We start from the raw sequence: 17,394 nt of genomic DNA, 5'->3' as shown, positions 1-17,394 counted from the left end.
GCTAAGGACCAACTAAGGACCAGCTTAAACCAGCTGCCATGCTTCAAAGCATACCTAACCAGCATATGCAGTTTTTTTCTTTTTCCAACAGGGATGACACATCAACTGTCTGGAGCCGAGAGCAGTCCATCTAGCTCTCCAGTGTTTTAACATGCATAAATCGCCAGTGTGGCATCATTTCTCATCCCCTCCTGTTGGCAAATGCTGTGAGCAAATCAGCATCTATTCAAGCTGTCCACATCCCTGGCCATCTGAACTGTAGGGTGGACATGCTGTCGAGACGAGGGGATAGTGCAGGGAGAATGGAGACTACATGTGCACCCTCAGATGGTGAATATGGTGTTTTCTGTGTATGATGTTGTGCGGAGCTCAAATCAACTTCAGTTCCTGTGTCAGGAAATCAGAGTTTTATTCAAAATCACCACAAAGATGCAATTATTAAACCTCACTCCCATCTGGGTCACAGCACCAAATGTAACCGGTCCTACTCAACCCGCCCCAAGCAAGATTTGAACCGAGATCTCCGGCTTTGGAGGAGGGCACGCTAGCAAAGACATTAAAGTCTGCAGTTGTTCTCTACTAACTCTTACTAGCAGGCCTCTCTAAATCAGTCTAATAGTTCTGTTCATTTATTAGTCCTACCCCAGAAAAAAGAAAATGCATTTTTGAGCCTTGCATTGTCCCACAAATTGTTCTTTTTTTTTTTTTTTGGTAAAATGGTGAACATTACTTGAAAACATGTTACAGATTACTTTTTGTTCTTCAAAATAAATTACACCCATCCATGCCTCAAATAGAACAACTGTAGTTATGTCATTTCCATTTTTTAGCCAGTCAAAACAAAAGCAGCAGATATGACACTTGATCAGATGACATTTTGTTTTTCTGTTCTATATATTGTAGTAGGACTATGAGTGATGAACATAAATTATTACAGGTTTACTGTAGTAGCTCAGGGTCAGATCATGACTCATGATTTATGTAGCCAATTAATCACATTCTTAATGGGATAGTTCACCAATAAATAAATAAATATATATATATCTGTCATAATTTTAAACCTGTATGAGTTTCTTTCTTCTGTGGAATATAAAAGAACATTGCTGTATGGTTTTCACTATGCAGTAACTGATAACAGAATATTTATTTATTTAGTTAGTTAGCTAGTGACCTATCCCTTTAACCTTTTTCTTCAGACAGGATATGAGGAATGTCAAACAAAAAGATAATTTTATATAACCAAGCATTTTTAGATTCATAGAACTAAGAAGAACATTTTTTAAAGAAAATATAATAATAAAAAAAATAAAATAAAACACAATTTTACAAGCAATTCTGAGCTGGATTGTAATATCGGTACTAACAAGACTTAACACTGAAAACGTTGACATTCGATTAAAGTAGATACAAGCAGCCTGATCTCATGACAAAAACGTACCTGTGGGAACTTTTTTTGCAAGAAGCAAAATACGTAGCGTGAGTTTCGTGAGATATTCGACATGAAATATCCACTGAGTGGAAGAGTGTTCATTTTTTTCCCCACTGGAACAGATGAACGTACATATGGTACATTTCATGTGACGTTGGTTTTGTAGGTGTCACTGCAGTTCTGACTTGAGATGTTCGTTGAGTGGCGCTATAAGTCTAAAGGCCCGTTCACACCAAGGACGATAACTATAAAGATAACGATAAAGATATAGTTCTAAAAATCGTTCTCAATATTAAAGAATAGCAGAGTCCACACCACAACTATAACGATAAAGGCACAGAGAAACGATATAACGATTTTTTTCCAGCTGATGAACGATAAAAATATTGACAGCCAATCAGAATCCATCCTGCTGTAACGAGCTCGAGAATTTAAAGCGGCAGACGCGCGTGCGCTTAGAATAAACAGACGATATCGTTCGCTGGTGTGGACACTAATATCGTTATCTTTATAGTTATCGTTCTTGGTGTGAACGGGCCTTAATGCTCCGTGACGTTTTAAAATTACATACCGCACTACACCTAAACCTGATAGTATGAACAAAAGCGAATGTGACGTAAAAACGCAATCACAAGCATGCCATTTTAGCTTGTTTTTCGTTCTCATCTTTTAGCTCTTTCATCGTGAGTCCTGTTTTTCACGGAATTTGTACCGAAGTATTCCGCATCCTAAGTCCAATTCCGTGCCACCTGAGCTACCGAGCAAACTTGTTACGCCTGGAAAGGCAAAGCGAAACATATGGAGCTGTAATCATAACTGTGTATGAAAACAATTACAAGTGCTCGCTGTTTTACCGCCTCTAGTGTGAATTTCTGTTGGAAACTGCAGTGATATGTACGTATTGGTCCATATTTCATGTCTTGCGAACAAGATCTCATACGTTTTCGTCATAAGATCAGGTAGGATACAAGTCAGAAAACAAATTTGAAAAACCAGGACTGGTTGCATTTGATATGCTATATTATATCCTTATGAACTGAAACACAAAATGTATCACAATGTTCATAGCACAAGATTTTCTTGTTTACCTCTCAAGTCTACAGCCAACTGCAATGAGAGAAACTCTAGTATTAAAGTTTGCAAGTCTTTTGAAAGAGTTTGTTCAAATTCTGTTATGATGGTATTTTTCAGTAAACCTTCAAATTGTGTTAACTTTTTTTTTTTTACTGAAGCTGTGATTTGATTGGTGAAAGATAATGGCATTAAAACATACTTGGACACTTAAAACACATAATTTTACTTGATTAGAAAACAAAATATCAAACCAAATTCTATCTGTGAACAAAGGATTAACAAGGTTTTCTCAGAATTAACTTTCTTTGAGTTTTTTTTTTTCTTTTGCACTTTCTTTCAACTAATAGTGAATAGTTTCAACTAACTAGTGAAGTCTTGTAAACCAGAAACAGCATGTAATGATTATGAGTCCAATCAGTCCAACAAACATGAAGGAAAAAACTAAAAAGAAAAAGAGAAACAGTACATAGATTACAGTAACAAATACTTTAAAGTGTACCGAAGCATTGCTGATTTATCAATTTTCCTGTAGCCTTTAAATGAAGTAACATGTTCATAGATTGATGTATATCATAATATTTACTTACAAGTTTTTACAATATCACGAATTGGAAGAGATTTCCATCCTTTTTTCTTGGGAGGTGCCTTTTCTGAAATAATGCAATAAGAGTAGTTTAAAATGTGTACTTAATTTGATCAAAATTAAAGAAAATCTAAAGCCATAAAATGACATGTATAATATTCAAATGCTTGTAACAGTGTGACATATGCCGGGTTCAGATACACCATTTTAGCCCGATTTTGGCACAATCTGTATGCTGCATGTAAGATGTAGTGGGGATTCGTAAACATTCATTGTGCGTCGGGATGCAAGAATCAAGCATTTTTATTTTCTAGAGTGTGTCATAGTTCACAACAACCGACAGATTTGTCACGAAGCAATTGAAAAAAAAAAAAAGTCTCGAAAGGGTTGGGGAAGTAGCAACAAAATCACTCAATTGGCAAAACAAAATATGTGTAGTCTGAATCTGGCATAACATGTATCTGTCTGCTGTTTGAGGCAGAGTATTTGGCCCGTTTTTCAGGAGCACTTTATAGGAGTTTTACACAGGAGGAAACGTGACGGATGGCTTGGTCCATAATTTATGGATGATAAAGCTTTACAGCTCTTGATTCTACTTTTGCACCTGGCCTGATAAATATTTACCATAGTTTTTCCTTAGTTTAACCAAAGACTTTATATATACATAGACAGTGCACTCCTATTATTTATGAATGGGAGAAAGTGCAATGCCAGTGGTGCACATAAGTTTTTCAGCCTGGTTCTCATAAGAGAACCTGGAGATTTGGTTTGGTCCTCACACTGCACATAGTGTGACCCATTAAATATAACTATAAAAAAATCAATTAATAATAGTGATAATATTACTGCACTTCATTATTATTCTTTTTTTTTAAAGTAGTAGTATATATTTATTTCATCAACAAGTATGAAAAAAAAAAATTACACGAGAGTTTAATGCTGGGTACTTTTCATTTTATGCATTATGGTTATCACGTTATACTGCAACACTCCTAAATTCATATTTAAATATCACGATTATCGTAAATATTGGTATATTGTGACACCCCTATTATGATGTCATTAAAATCGTTGATCAGTGAGAGACAGTATAAGCTTTGCTTAACACTAGAACCGTTTTTCAAACGTACATAACAGATTTTCAATGAAACATTTAAGTCTCCCTGTCATTGACTTTTACTAAAATTGTGTGATTTACAATCCCCTGTTGTTAAAAATTGTTTAGATAAAACCAGATCATAAAAGCGCCAGCGCGGGTCAAATTTACCCGCTATATAATGCCTGTATGTTCGCGCTGTCATTTTCGTGCTGCTTATGTTTTAACATTGTACATTGCTAGGCAACACCTTTCACTCACTAAATTAGCGGTTATCAGTTTCATAAATAAAGACAAAATGAGTAAAGGAAGGCGATTTATGGATGCTGAAGAGGTATAACCGTGCGTTCACACCGTCGAGAGTGTCAAAATTCGCTCTGGCTGCCCTGCCAACAACACTGTAGAAAGATTCGTGGACGCTCTGACGTAAATCGAATGCTTGTCTTGTATTTAAAGGGGTCATATGATGCTATTTCATGCCTTTCTCTTTGGAGTGTTACAAGCTCTTGGTGCATAAAGAAGATCTGTAAAGTTGCAAAGACTAAAGTCTCAAATCCAAAGAGATATTCTTTATAAAATCAGCGATGAGCTTTGTAAAAATCGACACGTTTCAGAAAGGCGGGGCATAGAGGAGAAACAATCATGTACAGTATGTGGAAAATAATGTGTTTTTTTAACCTTAAACCGCATAAACACATTTCATTACACCAATACACAAAATAATGTTCTTTTTTAGCAACATCATATGACCCCTTTAAAGGAGCTGCAAAGAAAACAAACATGTTGATCTTGTGCAGACTGACCACAAGTAGGGTATAAGTTAACCTCATGAAATATTTCAAATGTGAAGGTAAGAAATTGATCGATGGAAAGAACTTAAAGGGTTAGTTCACCCAAAAATGAAAATTAGCCCTCGGTTTGTACTTCTAATTCGTGACCGGCGTTTTGTTTTGTTCTCTCTCCGCATTCGTCACTAATCACGCAACGCCAACGTCATACGTCATCCGCCGGAACGGCTTCCGCATATGACAGATACCGGAAGTGAGAGAAAAGTGTTTATTACGTTTGTAATATGGATATTTTTTTTTACAAAAACGCATGCATTCACTACAGGAGGAAATACTATAGAATAATCCATTCTATAGTATTTGATTTGAACAAAGAGGAGCCTAAACACATTTCAAAAACTGAGACTTCTCTTCTTTCTTCCTGTTCAAAAGCATTTTAAATATTTATTTTAATTTAATTCTCTACATTTTACAGGTACATTTGGAAAATTTGCTTTGGAATGGCAAATAAAAACAGCCTTCCCAGTAAAACTGGTCAAATTTCTTGGTACTACAAAAGTGTGTCTAACATTGTTGTATTAACACAAATGTTTAAAATGTTTACTCACCACCTCCGCTGATATTGACCTGGAATCTCTTGTATACAGTTGCGCCTTTTTTGATAATCTTCAGATGATAAACTCCGGAGTGTGTGGATTTGGTGTTTCTGATCACGAGAGATCCAGTATATTTGTCCAGCTCCAGACTGTCACCAAATCTCCCATCATCAGTGTTATACGTTTCGAAGATTTTGTTCTTCATATGGATTTCAGCTAAGAGTGTGCGCTCATCTCCAATCGTCCACAGTATTTTATCATCTCTCTGTATTTCAGTCTCACCAGTACGCAGAGCAACATTTTCTCCCTCTTTCACTGAAACTACTTTGACTTTATCTGTCTCTGCACCAAATGCATCTGGGGAACAAATAAAAACAGTTCTAAAATCATTTGTCCTGTATATACCTATGTGTCAGGTATTGGCTCACAAAAACAAGTATCAGATAAAATCTTCAGCAGGCATGTTATTAACCAAAAACAAAACACAGCAAAAGAACAAAGCAGGATAAACACAAACCAAATACAGATATAAGAACGGACAACGAAAGAAAGACTGAAACCGAGGGCTGAAACCTGTTTTTCAGTCTATGGTATAAACTTTTGTTCTCAAAATCAGGGTTAATGTTTGCCTTCCAAAATGTATCCTCTAGACTTTAAAGGTGGATTGAAACATGATCAAAATATTATTTTTTTGCTAAAGTTCTAGAAATATGATTTATTGAATCATTCAAATGAAATGATCCAAAACGAGTGAATATATTAGAAATGAAGCAAGTGACTATCTATGAATGAATCCTTGAATAATTGGCCCACTAAATTAGTTCAAAAACTGATATATTCAGGAGTGAAACACTTGTATACAATTAATATTACATTTGCAATAGCGCAAATGTGATGATATTCAGCAAAGCACACTTTCTTGAGTGATAAATCTGAAAAATAAAAACTCATACAGGGGTATTTATTTCGTTCATTACTTGAAATATTAAGGCATTATATTCTTATATGCTTCATCACACAGTGTATTATTTTGGACTTTGAAGACATGCTTTTGCACAGTCAGTGACACAAAGTAACTACTTGAAATAAAATGGAAAAAAAAACAACTTTATATATATATATATATATAAAATCGACCCTCTAATACTAACGTTCTCAATTATTTTTCTATTCTATCTACTTGTTTTCTCTTTATTTATTATAAGAAACCTTGCTATTTGTACAGCGTTAGACTAACCCAGACTTGTCACAGCACTGCATCTTATTGCTCTTTTGTTGGTTTTAATTGCTTCCATCGTCCTCATTTGTAAGTCACTTTGGATAAAAGCATCTGCTAAATAACTACACTCTTAAAAATAAAGGTGCTTCACGATGCCATAGAAGAACCTTTTTGTCTAAATGGTTCCATAAAGAACCTTTAACATCTGAAGAACCTTTCGGTTTCAGAAAAGGTTCTTTGTGGAGAAAGAAGGTTCTTCAGATTACAAAAACGCAAGAAAGAGATGGTTCTTTAAAGAACCTTTGTCTGAATGGTTCTTTGTGGAACCAAAAATGGTTCTTCAATGGCATCGCTGTGAAGAACATTTTAAGCACCTTTATTTTTAAGAGTGTAGTGTAAACCGATAACAATTACAAAATGAAAATATATATATATATATATATATATATATATATATATATATATTTAGCCTAAGGTGAAACCGAAATTGTTCAAACAAATAGATATGAAGCTCTTACCATTCAGGAGTAGTAAAAACAAAACTATTCTGAAAGCGTGCTTCGTATCGCTGTTTGTAAGTACATTTCATATCGAATAATATTATGTTCCAGTTGCACGGAGTACATGATGCTTTATATCTTCCACTCAAGATTTAGAACACCAGCCGCATGAAAATACATTACAATGACAGTAAATATCTAAACAGGGTTTTACAGAACGTGTCTATTTACAACAAAAGACTTACACATGGGACACGATTCATCCCATCATTCATGGCAGCTATATGCTGATCCACTTCATTTATTTTCATTCATTATTAATGGAAACACAAGAAGGGCTTTTCGTGTTGCAGCACGCTGAAGCATGTGCGTCTCTCCAAATAAAGGTGCTTCACGATGCCATAGAAGAACCTTTTTTGTCTAAATGGTTCCATAAAGAACCTTTAACATCTGAAGAACCTTTCGGTTTCAGAAAAGGTTCTTTGTGGAGAAAGAAGGTTCTTCAGATTACAAAAACGCAAGAAAGAGATGGTTCTTTAAAGAACCTTTGACTGAATGGTTCTTTGTGGAACCAAAAATGGTTCTTCTATGGCATCGCTTGAAGAACCGTTTGAAGCACCTTTATTTTTAAGAGTGTAAATGTAAATGTAAAGGTGTGTGTCCCATACTCGCAAATTAACCCATCCAATGCACACACACACACACACACACACACACACACACAGTACTGAGTACTAGTGAATCCACACCAGAGCTTTCTGCTAGAAGAAATAATTTCTGTTAACTAATATTGGTTGTAGGTTCAGTGCGTCAGCTGCTGACGCAATGTCGAGTGAAGTAAAATCGAAACTGGTAGTAACTGGAGACATTCTGAGCCGTTTCAGGGCAAGAGAATGCCCTTGATCCGATTAAACAGAAAAAAACATATCAGTTCTTCAGTTTACATATAGGTTTCTGCAACTTTCAACACATTAAGAACTTTTTAAGACCGTTATGAATGCAAAATATGACCCTTTTCACATCGCATTTAACCAAATCTGAGTTCCAGAACTACTGATAAGCAAACAAATTATTTCAACCAGCAAAATAAAGTCGAAATTATTTGCGACGTCTTTTTTTTTTTACAAATGTTGAAAAAGCCGTGAGCATTTCTGAATAGGCCTAAATAAGTAATCACGAGTCTATTTCGAGTCTATAGAAGTCTCAGCAATAAAAAATAAAATAAAAATCACGAGCAACCATGGTCCAAGGGCAAACCACCTGTCGAGACTGAATCCATGGAGCTCTAGAACAATTTTACTGTCATTAATCGGTCCGAACGGATTCGATCGAGCATGAACAATTAAACCTTGCAACGTGGATAAAAGCGTTTAACGTTAGCATTATTTCTGCAATGTAATAAAATTAGATATAAAATGTAGGCTATCCAAGTCCAAGTGGGTCAAAAATTACACTGAAGTCATATTTAATATTAATTTGAAATAGGCTATAATAAATTTCGCTGTACATTTGTAAGTATAAATATGATCCGGATTTCATAAATTGCTCCATCGTGTCTCCGTCTCTGATTTCCCTATCCGACTGACCAGGTTACGCCTCTGTAGGTAGGCTATTGTTGTTCAAAGATTTTCGGTTTCTTTTTTCGGTTATATCCGCATCTGAATATTCGAGTCTCCTCGTGACATGTCAACAACATTTCTGCCGTCTGCCGTTTCTCATCCCCACACCCGGCTGACCACTCAGCTAACCATAATATAGGCTACAGTAGGCTACGTGACTGCTACTCACTGAAATATGAAGTTCTAAAGCAGTCCATGCGATCCGAGAAAGTAGTGGCTGACTGGCGATTATTTCACCACAGGGTGTCACTAAACAACCAATCAGTACTACAGGTGTGTGAGGGACCTGCTGAAGCTCATGTTCACGTACGTAGATCAGAACAAAATACCTCTATATTTAATTGATTCAAATGTGACAATTTTACTATATGTAAATAGCATTTTATGATGAAATTACCAATTAAAGGAGCACTTCACTGGCAACCCTGTTGAAAAAACCAGCATATGCTGGTTAGGTATGTTTTGAAGCTGGGATGCTGGTTTAAGCTGGTCCTTTGCTGGTTTATGCTGGTCATGTGCTGGCAAAGAACCAGCATATGCTGGTTTTTTCAACAGGGAAAACGGGCTTTCATTAAAAACTTTTCCTAATTGGCTGCCTAGTAGGAAAAATAGGTAGGAAAACGTCAACACCCTCAATGCACCCTCTGTCTATCTTTTTATTTGTAAAAAATATTATTAACTTTTTATTTTTGTACCGCTTCACGTTTTTTAATGTACTGAATAATTATTTCTCTGACCCGGAAGTCGTCATAGATTGGTGAACTTCTACAGTCGTACAAGGTTGTGGCTTGAAGCGATTCAGCAAAAACCGGAAGCTAGCAATAAATTGAATTTTCTACCTAGTTAGATTGTGTTTTATTAACGTCTACACCTACCCCTTACAATAATGCAAAAATAGTAATTATTGTTGTATACCGTGAGAAAAATTACGCTATATTGATGTGCACGCGTGCCCAGTAGTTTTTGCTGTATGCCTTCTAGCCTTAACCGTCGTACAAGGTCGTCTTTGCATTTTCATTTGATGATGAAGAGCATTGTGAAGATTTACTGCTGATGGCAGAAAGAGGCAGACGAGCTGAAAGCAAAAAAAAAACATAAGAGAGTAAAAATAAACGAGTATGAATCAAGATCCACCATAGCATTCCCGCGACTTTGCACAAGAAGAAAAACAGCGGTCAGAAAAGAGAAAGAAGTCAAATTCACCATCACTCCCTCAGAAACACCCTCACAGCAGTGTTTACTCTGTTTTAATGCCAAGGTAATATCACTCAAAATAGTGTTAAGTTTACATAATTGTTTTGACGTGTTTGACGATGTTAATAACAGTGAAAGTGCATCATCACAGTCTGTGAATGCTTCTCCTCTCGACGGTTCATCCAGCAGCAGGCGCTCGGCCTTGTTACTGTTATATGCATCACATACAGGTAAAATATGAAGATTTTAGGAAGCACTGATCCAGGCCTCTACACTTCTGTTTCTCCAGAATAAAAGAGAAAAAACTAATGTTTCAACTATAATAATAAAAAAAAAAGTTATTTTGCCAAAGTACCAAAATCTGCAATCCAAAAAAAAAAAAAAAAAAAAGAGAGAGAGAATTTGTTATAAACTCAGTATTTCTCATCAAATTTTCCAATCACCAAGATCTTGTTTTAAACTCAAGTATTACTCATCAAATAATAAAAAAAAAATTCTCAGGTAAACAAATGCAAAGTTCTCTAAATGAACAATTACATTTACAGGTTACGGTGTTTTCTCATTAACATTCAACTGATGAATTTTGCTGTAACAACACATGCAAACATTATGGATACACTCCAAAAACATACCCTGCAATATTTGTTTTGCACAGAATCTGTACAGAAATGTGTGTGTCAATAGTTTGTGGGTGAAGCGTTTTTGTTTTTTTTCTCCTAGTATGATAAACTCCTCGCGAGCGCATTGATAGTTCATGCTATCACTGCATGATGTAGCTTATGCAATGAAAGTTAGAATGACCACAACAGTCAAGATATGAGTATAAATTCTGTATGACCTTTAATATCTTTTTATACTTGACTCATATGACAGAATTAAGCAATATCGCACACGCAAGCGTGCTCTTTTCCTCAACATCAGCATGATCAGCAAATGTGATATTGATTTTATGCAACAGTTCAACAAACAAGAACTTAATATTGAGTTACATTTTAGAAATAATATTGTTTGTATTTGCTCTGTGTCACAATCCTGCCTACTGTGTAGGAACGTGGAGCGAAGGAGCGAGGAGACGTGGGAGAATTTGTGACGGAACAGTCTTTATTAATCCAAAAAAGACACTCAGGAAAGAACACAGACGGAGCACAAGGGAGTTGTCGTTTAAGACAGGACGCCGGACTCAGGAAAACAGAGGGCTTAAATAGGGAACTAAATGAGGAAATTAACAAGAAACACCTGGAATAAATATCACAATCAGACATGAGGGAAAAACTAGGACATGGAGCACGTTGGGGAGGGAAACAAACACAAAACAGTCCATGGGCGTGAAATTACAAGGCCTCTACGGCCGGAGCCCTATAGCACCCCCAAAAAAAATTCCTTGGGGGAAATTTCGGATTTTGGGGCCGTCCGTTGGCCTGATTTAGGAGCAGCGGCCTTCTCTGGGCTTGACTCGGGAACGGGGGCCCTCCCTGGGCTGGACGTGGGAACAGAAGCCCTCTCTGGGTTGGATGTGGGAACGGGAGCCCTCCCTGGGCTGGACGTGGGAACAGAAGCCATCTCTGGGCTTGACTTAGGGACTGGAGCCCTCTTTGGGCTGGACGTGGGAACTGGAGCCCTTTCAGGAGCGGACTCCGGGGCTGGAGCCGACACTGGAGCGGACTCAGGGGCTGGAGCCGACAGTCTTTTTCTCCTCATACTCCTCTTTTGGTTTGAGGTGAGGGAAACAGCTGCTGTTAGCTGAGGGCTTGGGGAGTGAATTGGTCGGCGGGCTTGACTTCCGAGCGGCCGGTGGGCTTGACGGAGGGCTGGTTCTGAATCGGGGCCAGACACTCTCCAGACACCGGAGGATCCCTTCCCTCCAGCTCAGTCCTGTGGTGTCTAGGAGGTCGACCGGGCGATGGTAGTTGGCCCCGATCCAGAACAGAGAATTCAGCGTTGCATCGTCCAGCGCTGTCATAACGGCGAGCCCGCAGAATTCTCGGGCGAACTTGACAAAAGGGAGATCCCGGAGAATTTCGCGGCGGTTTCCATGATCGCGGGGGGGGAGGGGGGAACGGAAAACAAAGCACAAAACACGGGGAGAAGGGGCGCCGCTTACTGTTTTTTTAGGTCCTGTCTTCTGTTACAATCCTGCCTACTGTGTAGGAACGAGGAGTGAAGGAGCGAGGAGACGTGGGAGAATTTGTGATGGAACAGTCTTTATTAATCCAAAAAAGACACTCAGGAAGGAACACACACGGAGCACAAGGGAGTTGTCGTTTAAGACAGGACGCCGGACTCAGGAAAACAGAGGACTTAAATAGGGAACTAAACGAGGAAATTAACAAGAAACACCTGGAATAAATATCACAATCAGACATGAGGGAAAAACTAGCACATGGAGCACGTGGGGGGGGAAAACAAACACAAAACAGTCCATGGGCGTGACACTCTATTTTAACAATTAATATAATATAAATCCACAGAAGAACACAAGGTGGTATTTTGTTACTGAATGAATCTGTGCTTGTGAACAAATCGTGCAAGTCAATGATTCAAAGACTTATTAATAAATAGAGTCACTTGCTTTGTTCCTGAATCAGTCTGCCGTTTTGAACAAATTGGTTGAATGAATGATTCAGTGACTCACTCATTAAGACAATGAAAAAAGTTAATTTCTGTTACTGCAGCAAATTTAACTGCACAGAAAATTAAATGCTTTGGGAACCTAGCACAATTACTGTTTACAAAATCTAAACAAAAATCAAAATTTTTTTTTTTGGTCAACATTGCACGCCCCTAGTCAGAAGTCAAATATGATTGACAGCTCACAACACTAAATAAAACACCAGCAGATACTGATTTCTAATCCAATATTTCACTCTTTTATTAGTTTTCACACAAGGCCAAAATTCATTTGAAAATGTAAGATCAGCAAAAGCTTCTTGATTTTCGTGATATTAAAGGAGATGGACGTGTGAACGGAAACTAACTGAGGTTTGGGGAGGACACAACCAGATAAATATCACAGTTCAGTCGGGAGTGTTTTCAGACATTTTAAGCATCACTGTTATGGGTTTTTCAGTGAACCGATGAAGAAAATATTTCTTATTACTGAACCAGTTTTGACGAGTTTGTCTTTTCATATGATTTGTGGACTAAAACCGTTAAAGATGTTTTGGATTGTTTCATTCTGTCTGTGTTTGTGGCGTCTGGATGGTTAGTTTGAAATGTGTTTTTATGACTTCAATTGCTTCTGTTCTGGTACCATGTAATAAATGACTGGTTAAATTAGTCAGAGGATTAACATTCACTGTTATTCTCATATAGAAATGCACCATGATACTAATCTGAGATCAAGTTTGAATTCAAGTTATTCAGGTTATTCTGTTAGTTATTGATTCCATAAAATATGAAGCTCAAATAACCAACAGCATTTGTGTTGGTTGTATTAAAATTCATTCTAGTTAGCTATTTTTTCATATAGAACTCTTGTCAAAACTCTTGTATAAATCTCTTGTCATTGATCATCTTTTGTCATCTTTTTGCACTGCTGTAGAATATTGTTATTATTATTATTAATAGTATTTTAGTGAAGCTTCATCAAATCAACATCAAATGAGTTTAAAGCTTAATCTGTAAAAAAAAATCTGTTCTTCAGGTGTGTTTGGTGATGAAGTGGAGTCAGTGTCAGTGCTGGAGGGAGATTCAGTCACTCTAAACTCTGGTCTTACTGAAATGAAGGATGATGATGTGATTCAGTGGAGGTTTTGGATTGAAAACACTTTAATAGCTGAAATCAATAAAAGGGCCGACAACATCACTGTATATGATGATGTTCTTGATGGGAGATTCAGAGACAGACTGAAGATGAGCAATCAAACTGGATCTCTGACCATCACAAACACCAGAACTGAACATGCTGGACGTTATAAACTACAGACCAACAGTGTGAGAAAGTGTTTCAAAATCACTGTATTTGGTGGGAAGTTATTTCACATGCTTTATATTTTAATCAGTACAAAGATGCAATTAATAATTCAAACTCCATTTTGCTTCTGTTGATTCACGATGATATTTATTTCAAATTTAAACTTCAAACTATTTGCTTGAGTAAACCATCAAATAATCACTTTTATCCTTGTTTCTGATTGTTCTCTTTCTGTTTGGTGTTACAGTACTGAAGTCAGTGTCAGTGAAGGAGGGAGATTCAGTCACTCTGAACTCTGGTCTTACTGAAATAATGGATGATGATGAGATTCAGTGGAGGTTTGTAAGTGAAAACGCTTTAATCGCTGAAATCAATAAACCGACCGACATATCCACTGTATTTGATGATGTTCTTGACGGGAGATTCAGAAACAGACTGAAGCTGGACAAACAAACTGGATCTCTGACCATCACAAACATCACAACTCATCATGCTGGAGAATATGAACAACGGACTAACAAACTGACTGAGAGTTTCAGTCTCACTGTCTATGGTGAGTGTTTTATTGGTTTCATTTATTTATTGCAGCATTAAGTATTAGTAAATCTAAGGAAGTATCTAATTGCTTAGAATTACAAATCAGCTTTTTTAGCTTTATATTTAACTTTCTATTAAATTGTATTTAAATGCTCTTCTTTTGATCAGTCTTGGTTCCTCTCAATGTTTTTTTCCACAAGCTTGACTATATTCATTCATCTTCAATTATCTTTATTCTCTCATGTTTCCAGCTCGTCTGCCTGTTCCTGTCATCAGCAGAGACTGTTCTTCTTCATCATCATCATCATATTGTTCATTGGTGTGTTCAGTGGTGAATGTGGGTCATGTGACTCTCTCCTGGTACAAAGGAAACAGTTTATTGTCCAGCATCAGTGTGTCTGATCTCAGCATCAGTCTCTCTCTACCTCTGGAGGTGGAATATCAGGATAAAAACAGCTACAGCTGTGTGCTCAACAATCCCATCAGCAACCAGACCACACATCTGGACATCAGTCAACTCTGTCAACCATGTTCAGGTACAGCAGCTGATATTAGTTGATGTCGGCGCTGATATTAACGATTATTGACTGAGCTGATCTTAGTTTGATGTTTTTATTCCTCAGACTCTGTCCACTGTTGTGGTTCTACTGAAGCTGTGATCCGATTGGTCCTCTCTGCTCTGGTGGGCGTGGCTACTGTCATTCTTCTGGTTTATGAGATCAGATCTAGAAGAGCTCAACCAGATCAAACACATATTCACACACCAGGTACATGATTGATGATGTCATTCATCACAAACTGTTGTATAAATATTTGTGAGATTTATTAATTTATGGCTGTATATCTTGATCTTTTTCAGGAAGTATTGAAATCTAAAGCAGCTCATGCTCTCTCTGCAATTTTAAGTGTCTAAATTTAAAAAAATCTAGTTTGAAAGACTTTATTGTTTATATTTCCCACATATGAGTAGAGACACACATATCTTTCGTTACTACTGCTGTACATCTGTAATATGTATTTTCTGACCATTATCAATAACGTTTTCTCACTCTGAGGTTCAAGAGTCTCTTCATGTTTTATTACATTTATGATGTTGAGCGCCTCCTAGAGGAATACATTATGTACATTTTAACGAGTTCAGCAGAGCAATACATATATATACACAGGTTTACGGTATTTATATTTGTAAATGTACATTATTGTTAAGCTCATGTGTTTTTTTTTTCTTCTAAAACATTTCTTTTTACATTTATTATTAAATTGTTATTTTGGCACCTCTGCAAGATTTTCTTTAGTAAACCATAACCTATAGGCTATACAGCTAAAACATGATTACTATTTATATTACTGCCTATTTTTCCTAATAGTATTATAAAATTAAGGTTTAGAAAAAAAAATGATGAATGGAAAATAATTAATAATTAATAATCACAGTCTGTGAATGTTTCTCCTCTCGAAAGTTCATCCAGCAGGAGGCGCTCAGCTTTTAGTTTTTTTTTAGATGTGCAAAAAATGTTGTTTAAAGGGGTCATATGATGCGATTTCAAGTTTTCCTTTCTCTTTGGAGTGTTACAAGCTGATTGTGCATAGATAAGATCCCTGAAGTTGCAAAGACTAAAGTCTCAAACCCAAAGAGATATTCTTTATCAAAGTTAAGACTCTGCCACGCCCCCCTAAAACGGCTCATTCTAACACGCCCCCACATATCTACCACACTATATGGAAATATTTGCATAATGCCACCCAAATGTTCACGCAAAGAAAGAACGCGTGGTTTCAGTAACCGCAGTTAGTGTTGAAGCAGCCATGTCAGGGAGACGCTGTGTGATACATTTCCGATGCGTGCTTGTGGTGTTCGGCCAATCACAATGCACTGTGTCAGCTGGCCAATCAGAGCAGACTGCATTTGTCGGAAGGAGGGACTTTGTAGAAAGTATTGTGTATAGTGTACAGTATCTGAAAAAGAAGGTGTTTTTTGAACATTAAAGCATGTCAACATATTCTGTTACACCAAATACACAAAATAATGATCTTTAAAAAAGCATCATATGACCCCTTTAATGTTTTGAGTGTATGGTTTCCAGTCCTCTTCCCGTTACCTATGTTGTAAACATTTAAAATATGAGAGTTATTGTGTAAGTTCATCATCATTGCAAGTTGAATTTCAGAAAACTTTTCAGGATTTCTCCAGAAGAAAAGCCCAAGCTAAACTCACGAGCTTCACCTAGAGTTTCAAAACTAAAGCTACTGTGCTCAAACTCACCAATATACCAGAGTCTACAATCAAAAGTTCATCATGAACTTTAGCATTTCTCATCAGATTTTCCCAAGACTATATCTCTCAGTTTATCAAATGCCAGTGTTTCTAAATGAACATTTACAGGTTGCTGTATTTCTTCATTAACTTGCACTCATGAATTTTGTTGTAACAACACAGGCACGCACTGCAAATGTCATTCACTGTTTTTTGTTTCAAATGGACCCTGCAGTGGTTTTCATCTTTGTTTTTTCTGTACAGAAATGTGGCTTGATCTGCTGGATGTTTGTGTGTGTTAAAGGGGTCATATGATGCGACTTTAAACCGCATAAACACATTTCATTACACCAAATACACAAAATAATGTTCTTTTTAGCAGCATCATATGACCCCTTTAATAGCTTGTGGGTGAAGCATTTCCCCCCCTTCTAGTACGATAAACTAGTGCAGTTAAATTAATGCAGATAAATAATGCAGTCAAATAACCACAAAATTTAAGATATTGCAGCAAAAATCTGTATGACTTTAATAGCTTTTATATTTATATCATATGACGTAGTTAAGGAATATGGCATGAGCAAGTGTTTGT

The 17,394-nt window shown here is 36.9% G+C and overlaps 1 protein-coding gene across 1 annotated transcript; it reads left to right on the top strand.

Annotated features, from left to right (window-relative positions):
• The first annotated feature begins 8,870 nt into the window (after positions 1 to 8,870).
• Positions 8,871 to 15,500, top strand: LOC107753735 (SLAM family member 9-like). The gene is made up of 6 exons (XM_016569948.1): positions 8,871 to 8,889; positions 13,742 to 14,062; positions 14,259 to 14,564; positions 14,800 to 15,084; positions 15,172 to 15,315; positions 15,408 to 15,500. Exons 2-6 carry the CDS (start codon positions 13,819 to 13,821, stop codon positions 15,422 to 15,424), a joined length of 996 nt encoding a protein of 331 aa, XP_016425434.1. The 5' UTR covers positions 8,871 to 8,889; positions 13,742 to 13,818; the 3' UTR covers positions 15,425 to 15,500.
• The last annotated feature ends 1,894 nt before the right edge of the window (positions 15,501 to 17,394 follow it).

This window comes from Sinocyclocheilus rhinocerous, unplaced genomic scaffold (assembly GCF_001515625.1).
Source record: "Sinocyclocheilus rhinocerous isolate Xijiao unplaced genomic scaffold, SAMN03320098_v1.1 scaffold202, whole genome shotgun sequence".
NCBI lineage: Eukaryota > Metazoa > Chordata > Actinopteri > Cypriniformes > Cyprinidae > Sinocyclocheilus > Sinocyclocheilus rhinocerous.
This window is presented reverse-complemented; position numbering and strand designations above follow the sequence as displayed.

Bases quoted from the DNA above. Each gene is read 5' to 3' on its own strand.
- LOC107753735 (XM_016569948.1), top strand. From the start codon at position 13,819: ATGAAGGATGATGATGTGATTCAGTGGAGGTTTTGGATTGAAAACACT. The intron at 14,063-14,258 runs GTGGGAAGTTAT...TTGGTGTTACAG, and splicing joins TTTCAAAATCACTGTATTTG to TACTGAAGTCAGTGTCAGTG. The intron at 15,085-15,171 runs GTACAGCAGCTG...TTTATTCCTCAG, and splicing joins ACTCTGTCAACCATGTTCAG to ACTCTGTCCACTGTTGTGGT.